The sequence below is a fragment of the Mus pahari genome, chromosome 3, assembly GCF_900095145.1.
Source record: "Mus pahari chromosome 3, PAHARI_EIJ_v1.1, whole genome shotgun sequence".
In the NCBI taxonomy this organism is placed as follows: Eukaryota; Metazoa; Chordata; class Mammalia; order Rodentia; family Muridae; genus Mus; species Mus pahari.
In genome coordinates, this window is record NC_034592.1 from 147,298,058 (window position 1) to 147,313,150 (window position 15,093).

The 15,093-nt window shown below is 52.8% G+C and overlaps 2 protein-coding genes across 3 annotated transcripts in view; one reads left to right on the top strand and one right to left on the bottom strand.

Moving 5' to 3' along the window:
• Window positions 1-6,308, top strand: part of Slc12a5 (solute carrier family 12 member 5) — a 38,254-nt gene extending 31,946 nt beyond the window's left edge. Inside the window, exons 19-26 of one of the 2 annotated variants that reach the window (XM_021192172.2) lie at window positions 325-494; window positions 622-753; window positions 1,557-1,664; window positions 2,722-2,844; window positions 2,937-3,136; window positions 3,470-3,484; window positions 3,698-3,831; window positions 3,967-6,304. In XM_021192172.2, coding sequence (XP_021047831.1) covers window positions 325-494; window positions 622-753; window positions 1,557-1,664; window positions 2,722-2,844; window positions 2,937-3,136; window positions 3,470-3,484; window positions 3,698-3,831; window positions 3,967-4,058 — 974 coding nt within the window. In that variant the 3' untranslated portion in view covers window positions 4,059-6,304. Of the gene's footprint in view, window positions 1-324; window positions 495-621; window positions 754-1,556; window positions 1,665-2,721; window positions 2,845-2,936; window positions 3,137-3,469; window positions 3,485-3,697; window positions 3,832-3,966 lie in introns of both variants that reach the window. The other variant, XM_021192174.1, reaches the window with a different exon arrangement.
• Window positions 6,309-6,920: 612 nt separating this feature from the next.
• The window catches only part of Ncoa5 (nuclear receptor coactivator 5), a 34,479-nt gene continuing 26,306 nt past the window's right edge, over window positions 6,921-15,093 (bottom strand). Inside the window, exons 5-8 of the mRNA XM_029535757.1 lie at window positions 12,740-12,755; window positions 10,653-10,912; window positions 9,210-9,530; window positions 6,921-8,700 (exon numbers count right to left, since the gene is read on the bottom strand). Coding sequence (XP_029391617.1) covers window positions 8,111-8,700; window positions 9,210-9,530; window positions 10,653-10,912; window positions 12,740-12,755 — 1,187 coding nt within the window. The 3' untranslated portion in view covers window positions 6,921-8,110. The remainder of the gene's footprint in view (window positions 8,701-9,209; window positions 9,531-10,652; window positions 10,913-12,739; window positions 12,756-15,093) is intronic.

Here is a 15,093-nt window from a genome sequence, read left to right on the forward strand (position 1 = left end):
CACACACACACACACACACACACACACAGAGAGAGAGAGAGAGAGAGAGAGAGAGAGAGAGAGAGAGAGAGAGAACAGGGGACATTATTGCCATTTAACAGGTGGGAAAACTGAGCCCAGGAGAGAGAGACTGAAATGCTTTTTAACAGTTAAACAGCCAGTAGATGACGAGGCTAGGTTGTGCTGGTACCTCTGATAACCGGAGTTCAAGGTCAAGGTCAGACAGTGTGGTGGGCGCTGGATGCCAGGAGACCTTGTGGCTTTTCCCGGGTATTGGGAGACCTGGTCACGGTTGCCCTCTGGTTCTATTTTGGTCTTTCCAAGAACTGGTCCGGGAAACTACAGCCGGCCATCTCGCCTTGTTGGTCACCAAGAATGTCTCCATGTTTCCCGGGAACCCTGAGCGCTTCTCGGAGGGCAGCATCGACGTGTGGTGGATCGTGCACGACGGGGGCATGCTCATGCTGCTGCCCTTCCTGCTGCGCCACCACAAGGTGGGTGTGCGCCGCCATGCAGAGCCATCCGTGGGGAAGCCCGCGGGCTCTGGGCATGCGCAGCCTCCGAGCCCTCTACTCTCCCTTACGGGACCTTCCTTTCGGGATTTGCCGTTGATCCTGGCAGGTCTGGAGGAAATGCAAAATGCGGATCTTCACCGTGGCCCAGATGGATGATAACAGTATTCAGATGAAGAAGGACCTGACGACGTTTCTCTACCATTTACGCATTACTGCAGAGGTGGAGGTAGTGGAAATGGTAGGTCCCTAGAAGCCTTAGGAGTTCTTGAGGTCCCAGCTGGGACTCTTTCCTTTTGGCCACGACACCCATCAGGGCCACTCAGATAGCTGTCAGTGGATGACACAGGTCGCCTTCCCGGTGAACGCATCCTAGCCTCATACATACTCACCCAAGGGGTTCAGCCAGCCAACCGTCTGCCGCAAGAGTAGCCGCCATGTTGAAGAGTGCTCACTCTGTGACAGACTGCTGTGCACTTAGCAAGTCGGAACTCTCATGGCCTCCAGTGAGATACACGCGTTGATGTTTTCATCCCCGAGTAGGACATTGAGATCCAGAAAGGTTTTGTGACTGACTGCACAACACAGTGAGTGGCAGAGGCAGGATTCAAACCCAGGCATGCTGTTGCATGCTCTGCTCCCCGTGGGTACATGGTCCCACTCCCGTCTCTCCACCTCCTCAGCGTGTCTATGCCTCACGCTGTGTTCATTAACCTACCCTTGTGTCCGTTCACTTATCACCCCATTCATCCCGGTATGTGTTCATTCATCTCTTGTTCTCTTGTTCTCTTTCTTCATTCGCTCAGATTAATTAATTAATCAATACATTCATCACTTTACAATTTACACACTTGCGTCCGTGTTGGGTGCACAGGGAACGAGCTGCCTGTTCTCCGGGGCCATGGTTTGGTCCCTGGCCTCCTACAGCCTTGGTGCAAGGACATGTGACAGGAAGCTGCAGGCTGGTGGGAGGGAGGGCTCCTGCCTCCCCCACCTTGGCCTTCCTTAGTTCTCAGCTGCTGCTGCTTTCTTCCCTGTGCATAGCATGAGAGCGACATCTCAGCATACACCTACGAGAAGACATTAGTAATGGAGCAACGCTCTCAGATCCTCAAACAAATGCACCTCACCAAGAATGAGCGGGAACGGGAGGTAAGGGTCCCCTGGTGGGGCGCTCAGAGCCACAAGCTACTTCAGACTGTGGGCCTGCACAGGTGTGGGAGGTTCTGGGCTGCCTCCCATGCCTGGCCATCAAGAATGCTGTATTCACTTTAGCCGCCATCACCTCCGAATGCTCGGCTCCCCTGTTGTGGGGCTACATGGAGCTGGTGCCTCTTTTCCAGCCCCCTCACAGGGACTTTGGCATGGAGACAGACTTTCGCCTCTGTAGGAGACTTCTAGGCCCGAGGGAGAATAGTGGATGCTAAATATGTATGGATGACAAGTTCTCAGGGGGTGTGTGCTGCCAGTGTGGGAGACAAGGGTTCATGTAACAGACTCGCCGAGTGGGTAACAGATGGGTATTTAAAGACATGGATGTTGGGGAGGAGTCAGGGGCGAGCCTCCTAGGGGCTGAGTGAAGGGCTCTCAGGAGAGGTACTGCTGAGCACCACGGGGTAAGGTCTCTTCAGTTTCAATCACTGGCCCCCTGGAGTACGGATAAAAAGAGCCACCCCAGGGAGCGGAGTCCCTGGGGGAAGTGAGGGATGACAGCCAGAGCTGTGGACAGCAGAGCCCCTGGGGGATGAGGAGCAGGTCCCATAGGCGAAGGTAAAGAACCACGGGTTCTCTCAGGTCTCAGGTGGGGAAAATCTGTCTTTCAGAGTGTGGCGGAGAGGTGTTCAGGGAAACCAGTGATGGGCCCTTGGAGGACAGGGGTGTCACTCAGGGTGATAGCAGAAGTGATAAGAGTGATAGCAGAGTGCTGGGACCAGCCAGAGTGGCGTGGGACCATGGTGCTAGGCTCAGGCTTGCCGTGCCAGGTGTTAGACCGCTGGTTGCCCACAGCAGGTAGGCCTGAGCTCTGGAGACCAGAGGCCAGGGCAGCCATGCAGTAGGTGTTTGGTCTGGAGGCACTCCACTATTTTTACAATGCGTGCCACTCAGGTATGTGTGTAACCTGGAAAAGCACCCGCTGTAGTAATGGCTCTTGGCAGGGCGTGGGTGGTGACCCCCAGCAGAGCTGGCACCAACCCGTGTTACTCCCCAGATCCAGAGCATCACAGACGAGTCTCGGGGCTCCATTCGGAGGAAGAATCCAGCCAACACGCGGCTCCGCCTCAACGTTCCCGAAGAGACGGCATGTGACAATGAGGAGAAGCCAGAGGAGGAGGTGAGTGGCTGGAGTGGCTTGACTCTGACTAGTGGCAGCAGAAACTTTGGCCACCAAAAATGTCACCTGCTGACCCGTCATCCCTACCTCAGGTGCAGCTGATCCATGACCAGAGTGCTCCCAGCTGCCCTAGCAGCTCGCCATCTCCAGGGGAGGAGCCCGAGGGGGAGGGGGAGACAGACCCAGAGAAGGTGCATCTTACCTGGACCAAGGATAAGTCAGTGGCAGAGAAGAATAAAGGCCCCAGTCCCGTCTCCTCCGAAGGCATCAAGGACTTCTTCAGCATGAAGCCGTACGGGCCTGGGGCTGCATCTGGGAGGGGGGGTGGGCCTAAAGGTGTTTAATATGGCAGAATAACTGGGCAGGAAGGTCGTGATCTGGCAGTTTGATGACCAAGGGCAGGATGTGCCTTGGTTTCCCCAGTTCGAGACTTACAGGGCACGATGGTTCCAGGTCAGGACCCACTCCCAAGTGCAGGCGTTGAAGAGGTGAAGGTGGGCGGGGTGTGGGGGTGTGGGGGGCAGTGCTTATCCTGGACAAGATGGTGGCTGGCTCAGCGGGGTGCTTCTTTTCCTGACCCCTGTCTTTTTCTTTCTCTCTTTGCTTCTCTTTGTGTTTCCTGAAGGGAGTGGGAAAACTTGTAAGTGTGCCACCAGCGCCATCGTCTCTCCTAGGTTCCTCCTCCACGGAACCCTCAAGGGGGTATCCCTGGCCATTGCCCAGTTTGGAGAGTTCTGGGGTTGGGGGAGGTCCCAGGCTGGCAAGCACCAGGCCCAAGCAGCCGCTGGGAGGGCGATCCGACCTAACTCTTCCTGGCCTGGGCTAACGTCCGCATTTCCTCTTTCTTCTGCAGGAACCAGTCCAACGTGCGGCGCATGCACACAGCGGTGCGGCTGAACGAGGTCATCGTGAATAAATCTCGGGATGCCAAGCTGGTTTTGCTCAACATGCCCGGACCTCCCCGCAACCGCAATGGTGATGAAAACTGTATCCTGGATTTAAGTTAAAGAAAAGGGGGAGGTGGACGGCACCGTACGTGGGTCCTCTAGCTTGGGATGGAAACCCTAGGACAGGGACGCGGGCTGAGAGAAGGCGCAGGCTGTCTCTTTAACCAGCTCTTAGACATGGAATTCCTGGAGGTCCTCACTGAGCAACTGGACCGGGTGATGCTGGTCCGCGGTGGCGGCCGAGAGGTCATCACCATCTACTCCTGAAGGCCAGGACCTGCCACTCCGGCCCGAGCGCGCCCGGCCCGCGGCCCCCCGGAGCCCTCGCCGCGCCTCCCCGCCGCTGTCACCGTTTACATAAGACCCCGTTGCCCGTGCCCTGGCCCCTTTCCCTCCCGCTGCCTGCAGCCCGGAGGCCTTGTCCGTCGGGGCTGACCCGCAGGGTGGCTCATGGGCCCCTTTTCTGAGCCCGGCCTCGCCCCGCCAGAGCAGACGTTGCAATAAAGGTGGCGAAGAGGCGTGGAGAGGAGCGGAACCGTGGTCCCGCGCTGGGCAGCCCCGAGCCCGTCCCTCCCCACGCCCCGCCGAGCTCCCCCGGGACCCGGGTCGCCGAGCCCGGGTGCCGCTCGGTTGCGCTATACATAGTGTACAGGAGACATCGAGTGTATTTTTAATGTCCCCATATTTCTGTAACTAGAAACGCAACGGACTCCTCGCCACGGCCGCGCTCTCCCCGCTGCGGGCACCCAGGAAGGGAAGCTCGGGGAGCCAGGTTTCCCTGAGCTCCCGAGCTGAGAGCCAAGTGCTTTAAGGCCAGCGCTCTCCTTTCCCTTTCTTGTCCAAGGCCTGGGCCTGGCCTTCCTTCTCTTCCCTCCAGTTCTTGGCGGATAAAGGTGAGACGGCCGGCTCGGCCGGCTTCGGTGGATGCGAGCTTACAGGCGGCCAAGAGAGGAGGGGTCGCCCCTCCAGGAGGAGAAACTGAGGCCCGCGCCCACCGAGGAAGTCCTGCCCGGTGCCTTCGTGGAGGAGCAGGCGTCTCTCCTCTCTTGGCTTGCCGCCTGATCCCCCTGTCCCGTCGCTCCTCGCCAAAGACTGAATTCATGGAGCTGGAGGGCACACCCTCCCCAGTTTCCTTCCTGGGACAGGCGAGGGGCCAATGTCAGCCTTGGGGCCGACTCACCAGGAGGCCTCGCGCAGCCTCTGATAGTCCCTCTCTTGGTCCCCATTCTGCAAGTCCTACCTGGGGACCCAGCTGCCTGGTTGTTCTGGGGCTGAGTTTTGCTGCCTAGCAGCAGGTCCTTAGCCACCGTCTCTCCAGATACCAGGTCCTGGAGTAGGGATGGAGTCTTACGGGCCCAGTTGTTCCTAGCGCTTCTCTGCCCCCGCCCCCCAGTAGGACTCAAGGCCTTTGGCTTTCCCAACTCATCCTTGGCGCTTCCGCTCCACCAGCCCCACCTGTGTGTGTGTGGGGTGCCCTCAGCCCCTTAGAGAGGCGGTTGGCTGGTTCCCTTCCCCCAGGGCACGTTACTAAGAGGACAGGCACTGCATGCTCCTTTAAGCGCCCTCTGGGACTGGTTACTGGTGCCTCCAGCCCCAGGGCCCTGGCCTGTGCACCTAGTTAGACATCATGCTCACTCCAGGGCCAGGACCACTAGCTGACCTCACCACCTTTTTCCTTGAGCCCAAGGAAGAGAGAGCTGCAGCTGGTGCCATCTAAATGGCTCAGGTGTGGCCAGTGGCAGGGCTGGAGGGCCACTGCCCTGTTACTTGGCTCAAGCCCCCTCTCAAGACTTGATGGGGATTGGGTATGCTTCCAGGCAGTAGCCATCAAGTTGGAAGCATAGGACCCAGGGCCCGCCATCCTTCAGGACTGCCCTCCCTTGCCGAGGTTTTGCCTTTGGGGGCAAGAGAGGGGCTGGGTAGCTGGGGAGGAGGCAGCATCAATACCAATTAGGGAACCAAAGTTGCACGACCTGGGCCCAGACTCTGGTTGGCAAGAGCAAAGTTTCCGTTGAAAACAAACAGCCCACAACAAACCCCCAGTTTTCTGTGCTCCATGTGCAATATTTGTTAGGAACCTTGTGTCGTTGAGGTCACCTTTATAATCACTGTAGCTAGATGTCCCATGTCCATCCAGGTGACTTCTACTCTGAGTGCAATATTTCAGTAGCCTGGTAGTGAGGAGAGTGTCGCTTCTGTCTCAGCAGACCTATGTGCAGGGCAGTGCAATGCAGTCCAAAACCCTTGTAAATAGGAGAGGTTGCAAGCCAAATCAAGAGTATTTATCGTTATTACTATTATTATTAGGCCTGCCTTTAATTTTAGTGTTTCGGTATTTCGCATCCTGACTCGGTATTGATCTTGTGTTCTTTGTGCCAATACGCAAAGGAGAGGGTCAGTTCTCTCCTTTACTGTTGAATGCTCCCACTTAATGCTTTAAGGCTTTTACTGTGTTAATTTTTTTAGATACCTGTCTGCACACAATGCAATAAAAATAATTTTATTACACCCTTGATAGCCTGAAGGGTACGGTTTAGATACTTCAGGAGGAAGCCAACTTCACTGTCAGCATATGAAGTTTTGGCTTTTTCACACAGGGTTTCGTGGAGCTGGAATTTGGCCGGTTAGATAGTAGGTGGGAAACTCTCCTCTTCTTACAGAAGTGAGCACATCAGCTGTGGGGTCCTGTGCCTGAGGTAGGAGGTGCTTCCTAGGTGTCAAGTCACTTGGTACCCTCTGGGAGGCATCGAGTCTCTTCTTTAGAGGAGGTTCAGGACATTCATGCCAAGTGTATTAAAGGCTCTTCAAGGCCTCCATGTTCTGACTATAGATTATGCCAAACTCCTGCACAATGGGTAGCAACAGGCATGAAGGCAAAGAGGAATGACAGCCACGGCCCAGAAAGGCTCCTCACAGTGGCTTCCTTCCCTGTAACATGTCTTGGACACACCCGCAATACCCTGTCTCTAGCAGCAGGCCCAGAGTGTTGACCGTCTGCTGCAGGCATTGCTGTCGGGCAGCACAGCAAGTTTAGGCTGGGCACAGAGATTCTGATCTTGGGGAAAGTGCTCAGCAGAGGCGCTGCTGCAGACACGCCCAAGAAAGATTAGCACAGGTCTGACCTTTTCATTTTAATTAAAAAGTAATTATTTCATTTTATCAACAACACAAGAGTTCCAAAGAGGGGAGGGGGACCCCACCGTATAACACAAACAGATCAGAACATAAACTGCTGCCATTTGGGGACTTAGCTTTTGAAACTGGTTTGCTCAGCCTCTGGCAGGGACTCAACTGGAGTTACCACTCTTGCCGCCCAGCCAGGCCTGATCCTCCCCTGACCCGATCCTCACTTCATCCACTGAGCAGCCTCTGCCAAAGGCAAAGGTGCTTCTTCCTCTGGCCCCACTCAGGGCAGCAGCCAGAACCCTTCTTTCTCTAAATATCACCCTGTCTCAAAAGTTACACAAATGCTCTTCTGTATCAGAATGTATCCAACTACTACAGTCTGCCATCAAACGGTCCCTCTCTCAGAAAACAGAACAAGAGTCTGGATGAAAACAAAAGCTTGGGGCTCAAAAGAAATCACGGCCTGGAGCTGCCTCCAGTGCTGATTGCTGACTGTGAGGTGCAGCTGGAGAGAAAGGTGCAGCTAACGCTGTGGATAGCAGTGGGCCCTAGAGTCACAGTTCATGTCAAAGCCAAAAGAGCTGCTCACTTGTCTGGAGACCCTCCAGGAAAATAAAAAAATACGAAACCAAACCGACTTCAAGGGACCACTCTGATGCAGTCACAGGAGTCCTCTCTCCTCTGGCTGCCACACGGCACTTTGACAGTCCAGAGAAATCACTCGAGTCCTTGGAGTTCCATTCTCTGATGGAACAATGATGACACTGTCTGCCAAGACCACCTGGCTTCACTGGGAGCCAGGCAGGCCACAGCTCTGGCTGCTGTGGAGGTGAAGACTAAGGCTGCGACCACTGCCTCTAGAAATGGTGTTCCCACTGGGGCAGCTGCACTTGGCTTCTTCCTGTTCCTCCAAATCTGCCAGGCAGCTGCCAGAGCGATCCCAGACAGAAGCTGAGCCCAGATCCCAGAACACTTATCTTCGACCCAAACAAAAGATCCAGCCCCGAATGCAGTCTAAGTTCTGATTCTGTTAAGTGATAAGCAACAGCTGCAGGAAGGAGTGGTGAGAGAAACTTAGGATATTTGATGTTGACCTGGAAAATGTTTCGAACACTTCCAAACAACTCTACTTAGGACGAAGTGGGAGGGGCCAGGGAAAGGGGCGGGGCTAGGAACAGTGGCTCAGTATAGCCTCAGTAATGCCTCTGGTAAGATCCCATGGGGGCCTGGGGCCGCCCCACCTGTGCTGCAGTTTGGCTAACCAGGTGGGAAAGGGCAGCGCCACTCTGAATCAGGGTGTCCAGAGCCTTTTGTACACTTGGATTGTCAAAGTTAATACCTGTGGAAGATACAGGCCTCTGGCTAGTCATGGTGCTGGCCGGTGCCAGGCGACTGGAAGGCTGACCAAAGAGCCCTTGGGAAGGAGCCCCAGGCCTAGGGCCCATGTTCCGAGCAGACCCTGCCTGTCCCACAATGTTTGGAGGCTGATTTCCTGAGGCCTGCGGTCTTTGCTGAGGCTGGCTGTTTGCTGCTGTGGAAAAATTCTGGTTCTGGGAGCTTCCGGTAGCCACTGAGGGGGATGCAGAGCTGCTGTTGGCCGCAACCGCGCCACTATTGAAGAGGCTGAGGATTTTGGCCTGAAGCTCTTGTTGGGAGGTGGGGGGTGCGGCTGGAGTGGGTGTAGCAGAAGGGAGCACTTGGCCGCTCTGAAGCGGTTGAGAACTTGGTTGTGACTTCAGCGAGGAACCCGAGGCCGCCCCTAGTGGCTGGCGGGAAATCGGGCCTGGAAGACAGAAGAGGGAGGCATCTGGTTGAGAGTGCCCCCTAAGGGCAGGAGGCCTAGCAGCCACAAGAACACAATCACACACCACAACAATCACACAGTACAACAATCACACAGTACAAAAATCACACAGTACAGACAGTAACATCAAATTCCAAAGGGGCCACTGCAGGGTATGGACTGCTTCACAGAGAGCAGCCCAATGCCCAACAAAATTGCTTAAAACAAAACGCAAAACAAATAAACAAGGGGCATCCATCATGGCTCTCGGACGCCAACAATACTAGATAGATAGATTAAACCCCAGCAGCCCAACTCTAGGGAGCAGAGCTCAGCAGTGAATAGAAATCATTACAGCATCACCAGCGTGCATGGATTGTGGAAGCCAAAGGATGGCTCACTTCCCTTGCCCACCCCAGAGAAGCCTGGGCATGCCACCCTCCCAACAGAGCACGGGATGAGAGAAATGCAGAGTGAGAACTTCACCTCGGCCCTGCCACGTAGCTCACCAGGCAGAGAGTCGGCGCTGCTCCTCAGGAGCCGCTCCTTCCGCTCGCGCAGGTAGTTGATGATCTTGTCCGTCTCCTCCGCAGTGAGGTATCTGTTGTCTGCCAGGAGGTTGATGAGGCTCTGGATAGCTGGAGGGTGCCCTCCACGACCTCCCTCTTCAGGGCCTCCACGGTCTCTTTCCTGGAGGATGGCGTCATTAGCCATCTTGGCCGCCTGTCGGGCAATCTCCTCACGTTCCTTTTCTCGACAGTCATTCTTGTAGCGCTCGTAATTTCTGGCCACCAGCACCATGGCATCTGCCTGGGGCATGTTGCGATGCTCTACAGGAGGGAATGACACCAGTCATTGTCTCCCATGACGGAGCCAAGTGTCCACTGCTGTGCTTTGCCAAGCCTTTCTCAGCCTCAAGGCAGAGAAGCACTGCAGTGCTAACAAGTCTTGAACCTAGAGTGGGGTGGGCTGAGGGACAGAGCAGCTCTCACTCTTCAGTGTGGGACACACCTTCCTACAGAGCTATTTCTTCAGTGGATCACAGACCTGTGGTAAAAACCAAAGGAACAGAACAGCCTCCCACGGTGTCAAATAGGCCACTTGGGGAGCAGCCAGGCAGCCTCCATACCGCAGCAGGAGGCCAGAGAGTCTTGTGTGAAGCCCCGCTCCCTGCTGTGCTCAGGGCAGAGCCACTACAGCTGTTTAATTCATCAGTTCAAAAGTCATGGACTAAGATTAAATTGTAACCCTAAATAACCACCTCTTCTTAATGGGGCAGCCGTCTTACGGGTACTAAGGACACTTGGAACCTTACACAAACATCTATACACAAGCTAAGGACGACTCCTCAGAGACAACGACTTCCCACACCTGTGACTATGGGTGTGAGCGCCAGGTCAACAGAGATCATTGGCAGGTGGAAAAGGGAAGTCAGGCTTAAGAGCCACAGGCAGGGCACCAATGAGTCTCAGTGCTTCGGCTCAAAGCACTACAAGACCCTTCCTCTAGCAGACCAGAGCCTCTCCTGTCAGTTTAACTATTCTAGCACACTGGCAGACAGCAGCTTGTCTGTGAGTCTCACCCCTGGGAGCACATTTCAGGTAGCAGATGCCTAAGCCAGACCTCACTGAGAGCCAGGTGGACATAGGTCTTTCCAAGAGTCCCTTCAGCGATGTCCCGCTGGTGGCTTCAGATGGGTCGCAGTGGAAGAACTAACACGTGGAGGCTGTGACCACTACTAATCAGCCCACCTCTCCACCATGGCTGGCTGCTGACAGCTGGCCAGCAGGTCTAGAATAGTATCAGACAACACCAAGGGAAAGATGAAAGTCTTTTCCACAGCAAAGGAAGGGGCCACCACAGTGGACTGAAACGTCAGTCATTTCTCAAAACCCACTTCTTGTGGGCAGGACATGGAGTCTATGCTAGTGCCCACCTCTGGGGATCTGTACCTTGTGGTGTTCCAAACATGATGTTGACTGTGCAGGAACGGTGAATCTGGTGCTGCTGGGTGATGACGATGGCAAAGGGAGAGCCTCCCCTGCTGACGTCCTCCAGCGCTTGTGAGAGGGATACCTCTGTGTTGAGGAAGATCAGGTCCACAACCATGCCCAGGTCTCGTACCTTCCTCCCCACAGACTCAGCGTAATCTCTATGAGAACAAACAGGTCCCAGGTGAGCACTCGCTGGCCGCAGCTCAAGCTGTGAGCTTCTGGACCCCAGCCAGCTTCTCTTCAGACTTTAGCCTACCCAGTTCTACTTTGGGGTTCTAGAATCATTTTAACTAGTGCTATGGCACACAGGAAGGAGCCACGAGAGCAGGACTTGGCCAGTCTCCTCCCCACCTCATTGCCTGTTACAGCTGACTCTGACTGCACACTGTCTATTCAGTAGCCTCAGTGCTGCTACCAGCCAGCCGGGGCTGTCCTTGGGACGGTCAGCACTTTGTTCCCTAGTACTCTATAAAGCAAGCCCCGAGGAGAGTGCTTCCCACAGAGCTTAGCGTAACAAGCTCTTACCTGACGACTATTTAATGGTTACAGGATGAAATGACACTCGAGAAAGCATCATTGGCTTCATGTTGATGCCAGAGTCACCAGTCTCACTTAAAAGGAAGAAGCTGCAACCAGGTGTGGTGGCGCACGCCTTTAATCCCAGCACTCAGGAGGCAGAGGCAGGCGGATTTCTGAGTTCGAGGCCAGCCTGGTCTACAAAGTGAGTTCCAGGACAGCCAGGGCTACACAGAGAAACCTTGTCTCAGAAAAGAAAAGAAAAAAGAAAGAAGCCGCAGCTTCATCTCCATCCACATGCCATCCAGATGTTTAGCAATGCCCAACTCCCACTCAGAAAAATGACCTCAGAAGGAGTGAAGGGCACCGAGCATGTGTGTCAGTGCGTCTTCTGGCAAAGCCTGTCTGCTGCTTCCATGTGATGTGGAGTCACTCCAAAGGACACTTGCCATACAGTGCTGGTACTGTCCGAAGCGGAATCACACCCAGCAACAGGCAGCCTGAGCATCCTCTAGGACTTTCTAGACTGCTCTAGGGACCTTCCCACTGAAGTCACAGGATAGGGGCCCAGCTCCAAACACTAAGTAGCCAGCTTCTCCAGATCTGCCTCTCCTCAGCCTCTGCCTGCTTCATGCCTTAAGGTCTCCATAAATTTACAGGTTTTTCAAAACTGCTCATAAAACTTTTTGTAGTTCTCTTTACCCTCTACCAGTTTATATACTACATTTAAAAGGTTTCTATTTATATGGCTTGTCTATATATCTGTGTACCTTGAACCCCCTTGTGTCCCAGGAGGCCAGAAGAGAGCATTGGATCCTCTAGGACTGAAGTTAGAGAAGGCCTCCACATCAGCCTCCATGTAGTGCTGAGAAATGACCACAGTTCCTCTGGAAGAGCAGTCAGCAAGTTGTTTTTTTGTTTTGTTTTTTGTTTTTTTGTGGAGACGACATAGGGTTTCTCTGTGTAGCTCTGGCTGTCCTGGAACTTACTCTGCAGACCCGGCTGGCCTTGACCTCAGAAATCCACCTGCCTCTGCCTCCTGACCAAGCATCAGCGAGTGTTCTTAACTGCTGTGTTCTTTCTCCACTTCTGCATGTTTTCTGTCCAAATTCTTTGATAGCTTTCCAAAGTTTGCTTTGATGTAACATTTCACAGGTGTGCTAGTGAGGGGCTACCTTGAGGCTGTGTGGCCAATGCTCTTCCCACTTGCTGGGGAAGGGCCTAAGGAGAGGAATTTCTCTGCCACCACCAGGGCTTCTGCCCTGAATATACTTTGGTTTTAATCAAACTCTGCTGTTTTTGGTATTTTGAGTCAGAGTTTTTCTGGAATTCGCTCTGTAGACCAGATTGGCCTCAAATGTAGATCCACCTGCCTCTCTTATTTGGATGGTCAGACTCCATTCCCCACTGTGCCTCTCCATAGTCCTCCTCTTCTCATCACCTCCTCTTCTGCCTCTTCAGTGAACTAGCAGTGTGCGATCTGGGCTCTAGCAGACTGCCCTCCTTCTTTCCCCCTCTTCCTTGCTCACACTGTCTTCATGAAGACTAGTGGGATAAGCCAAAGACTAAAGCTATTTCTTCACAACCTTGTTTGTCTTTCCTCTAAGCACTAGATTCATTCTGAGGCAGTAGTAGAACCTTTGTCCTGTGACCCCTGTCAGTCCTATATGCCAACAGTCTAGGCTTAATGGTCATGTTGTTCATCAATATCATGTTTGATGATTGAATAAAAACCAACACCTACTGGGCAATCATAAGGCCTGTGCTGGCCTGCATGAAAACTCTGGTCCTAGACTTGATAAAGTCAAGGTCCCTAATGAAGGGGATGGCACTAATGTGCAGCTCCTCCCTAGGGTCTAGTTTACCAGGATCTGTTAACCTTTTATATCTTGACTTTGTTCAGAGCATCTGATGAATTTGTTTGACTAATGATCAATGACATTGATTGGGCAGTTTCTACCTAAAAGATCAAAGTCTCAACCTCTTTCTCCTCCAACAACAGGGCTTCCTTATTTACACTGGCTACACACACTACATATGCAGTGTAGTAGTCCTGGGATTCTGAAACAAGACAGGATCCCCTGAACATGAAGTAATCCTACCCCTGCTCTACAATGCTGAGACTACAGGCTTTAGCACGACTGGCTGATCTCTCTCTTCTGATTCTCCATTCTATGACCAACTGCTTCCTAGGACCCGCTGTATTCCTCTTCAATTCTTGGGGAGGCAGTGTGGGAACACAGTGTGCTTGGATGGTAGAAATGTGAGCTTGGATTCCAGGTCCAGCATTCACTTGTAAAGCTGTTGTGATGCTTTGCACGTCTGGTCTATGGGGAGTGGCACTCTTTGGAGGTGTGACCTTGTTGGAGGAAGTGTGGAAGTGGGCTTTGAGGTCTCCTATGCTCAAGCTCCACCCAGTGTGCAACACAATCTCCTTCTGCTGCATTCAGATCAAGATGTAGAACTCTCTGCTCCTTCTCCAGCACCAAGTCTGGCTGCATGCTGCCATGCTTCCCACCATGATGACAATGGACTGAACCTCTGAACCTGTAAGCCAGCCCCAATTAAATGTTCTCCTTTATAAAAGTTGCCATGGCCATGGTGTCTCTTCGCAACAGTGGAACCCTGACTAACACAGAAGTGAAGCTTGGTTCCTGTCATCTGATTTTGCCTCCAATTGAAATTAACCCTCTGGTTCTTCCCCTCACATGACTCATTATCTCTATAGTTCTGTCCCCTTCCTCACTAGTCTATGAGGTCCCATAGGCAGAAATGGCTAACGTATTTACTTGGTACTTACTACAGTCCCATGCACACACGCACCGACTCCTACCCCTTGCTAAATGACCCACATAGAACTACAGTGAAGATTACAGATTGTTTATGTAAGGCACCCAGTAGGCAATATGGGGTAGATGCTTAGAAAATGATGACTAATTATTTGACACTTGTGAACTCTCGCCTGCTGGCTGGTATCTTAACAGATTTCCTACCTAGCCACTGCACCTTTGAAATGAGCTTCTGTAACTATAAAGGGCTAGAAAATATACAGATTTACTAACTACATCAGAAGTAGAACACAGCAAGACAAATGTGAAAGCTTAACAGAGTGGAACAGAGAGGTGTTAGGACTCTGACCTGGCTAGTGTGGTCACTTAACACTTCTGTAGGGCCAAGCTTTCTGAAGTCCTACAGGATTCAAGGCTGTCCTTGTGGAAGCAGGTGGGGGGAGATCTATTAGTTTTCTTGACTAGAAAATACTTCCATTCTTATTCTCAGTTCACTATGATTCTGCAAGGCTAATCTCATCTCTAAATCTATGGTATATACCCCGGCCCTAGTAAATCACAGTATTCTGGGCCCCAGTCCAAAGTGACAACATCAGCATTGGGAGTTATAGTAAGCTAGCTTAGTCTCAGGAAAAATCTACGATGTCCGGTAGAACACTAGGAGGGACGGCCGCAGAGTGAGGACTCAAGTTTGGCCTGCAGCACCACATAAAAGTTGGGCGTGATCAAGCATGTCTGTAATCCCACAAACAGAGACATGAGGAGAACTGTTGGTGCTTTATGTCTGATAACCTAGCAGACTACCAGTAGTTCTTTCAAGGTTTGGAAAGAGGCCCTTTCTTTTTTCTTTTTTGAGTTTTTGAGACAGGGTTTTTCTGTATAGCCCTGGCTGTCCTGGAACTCACTCTGTAGATCAGGCCGTCCTTGAACTCAAAGAGATCTGCCTGCCTCTGCCTCCCAAGTGCTGATTAATTAAGGAAGTGCACTACGCTGCCTGGCTCAGAAGTCAAAGGAACAAGGAAGGAGGAGAGTCTAGGCTGTCATTTGGCTTTTGCAGCACCCATACACTTATGTGCATGGACGGACACCCACAC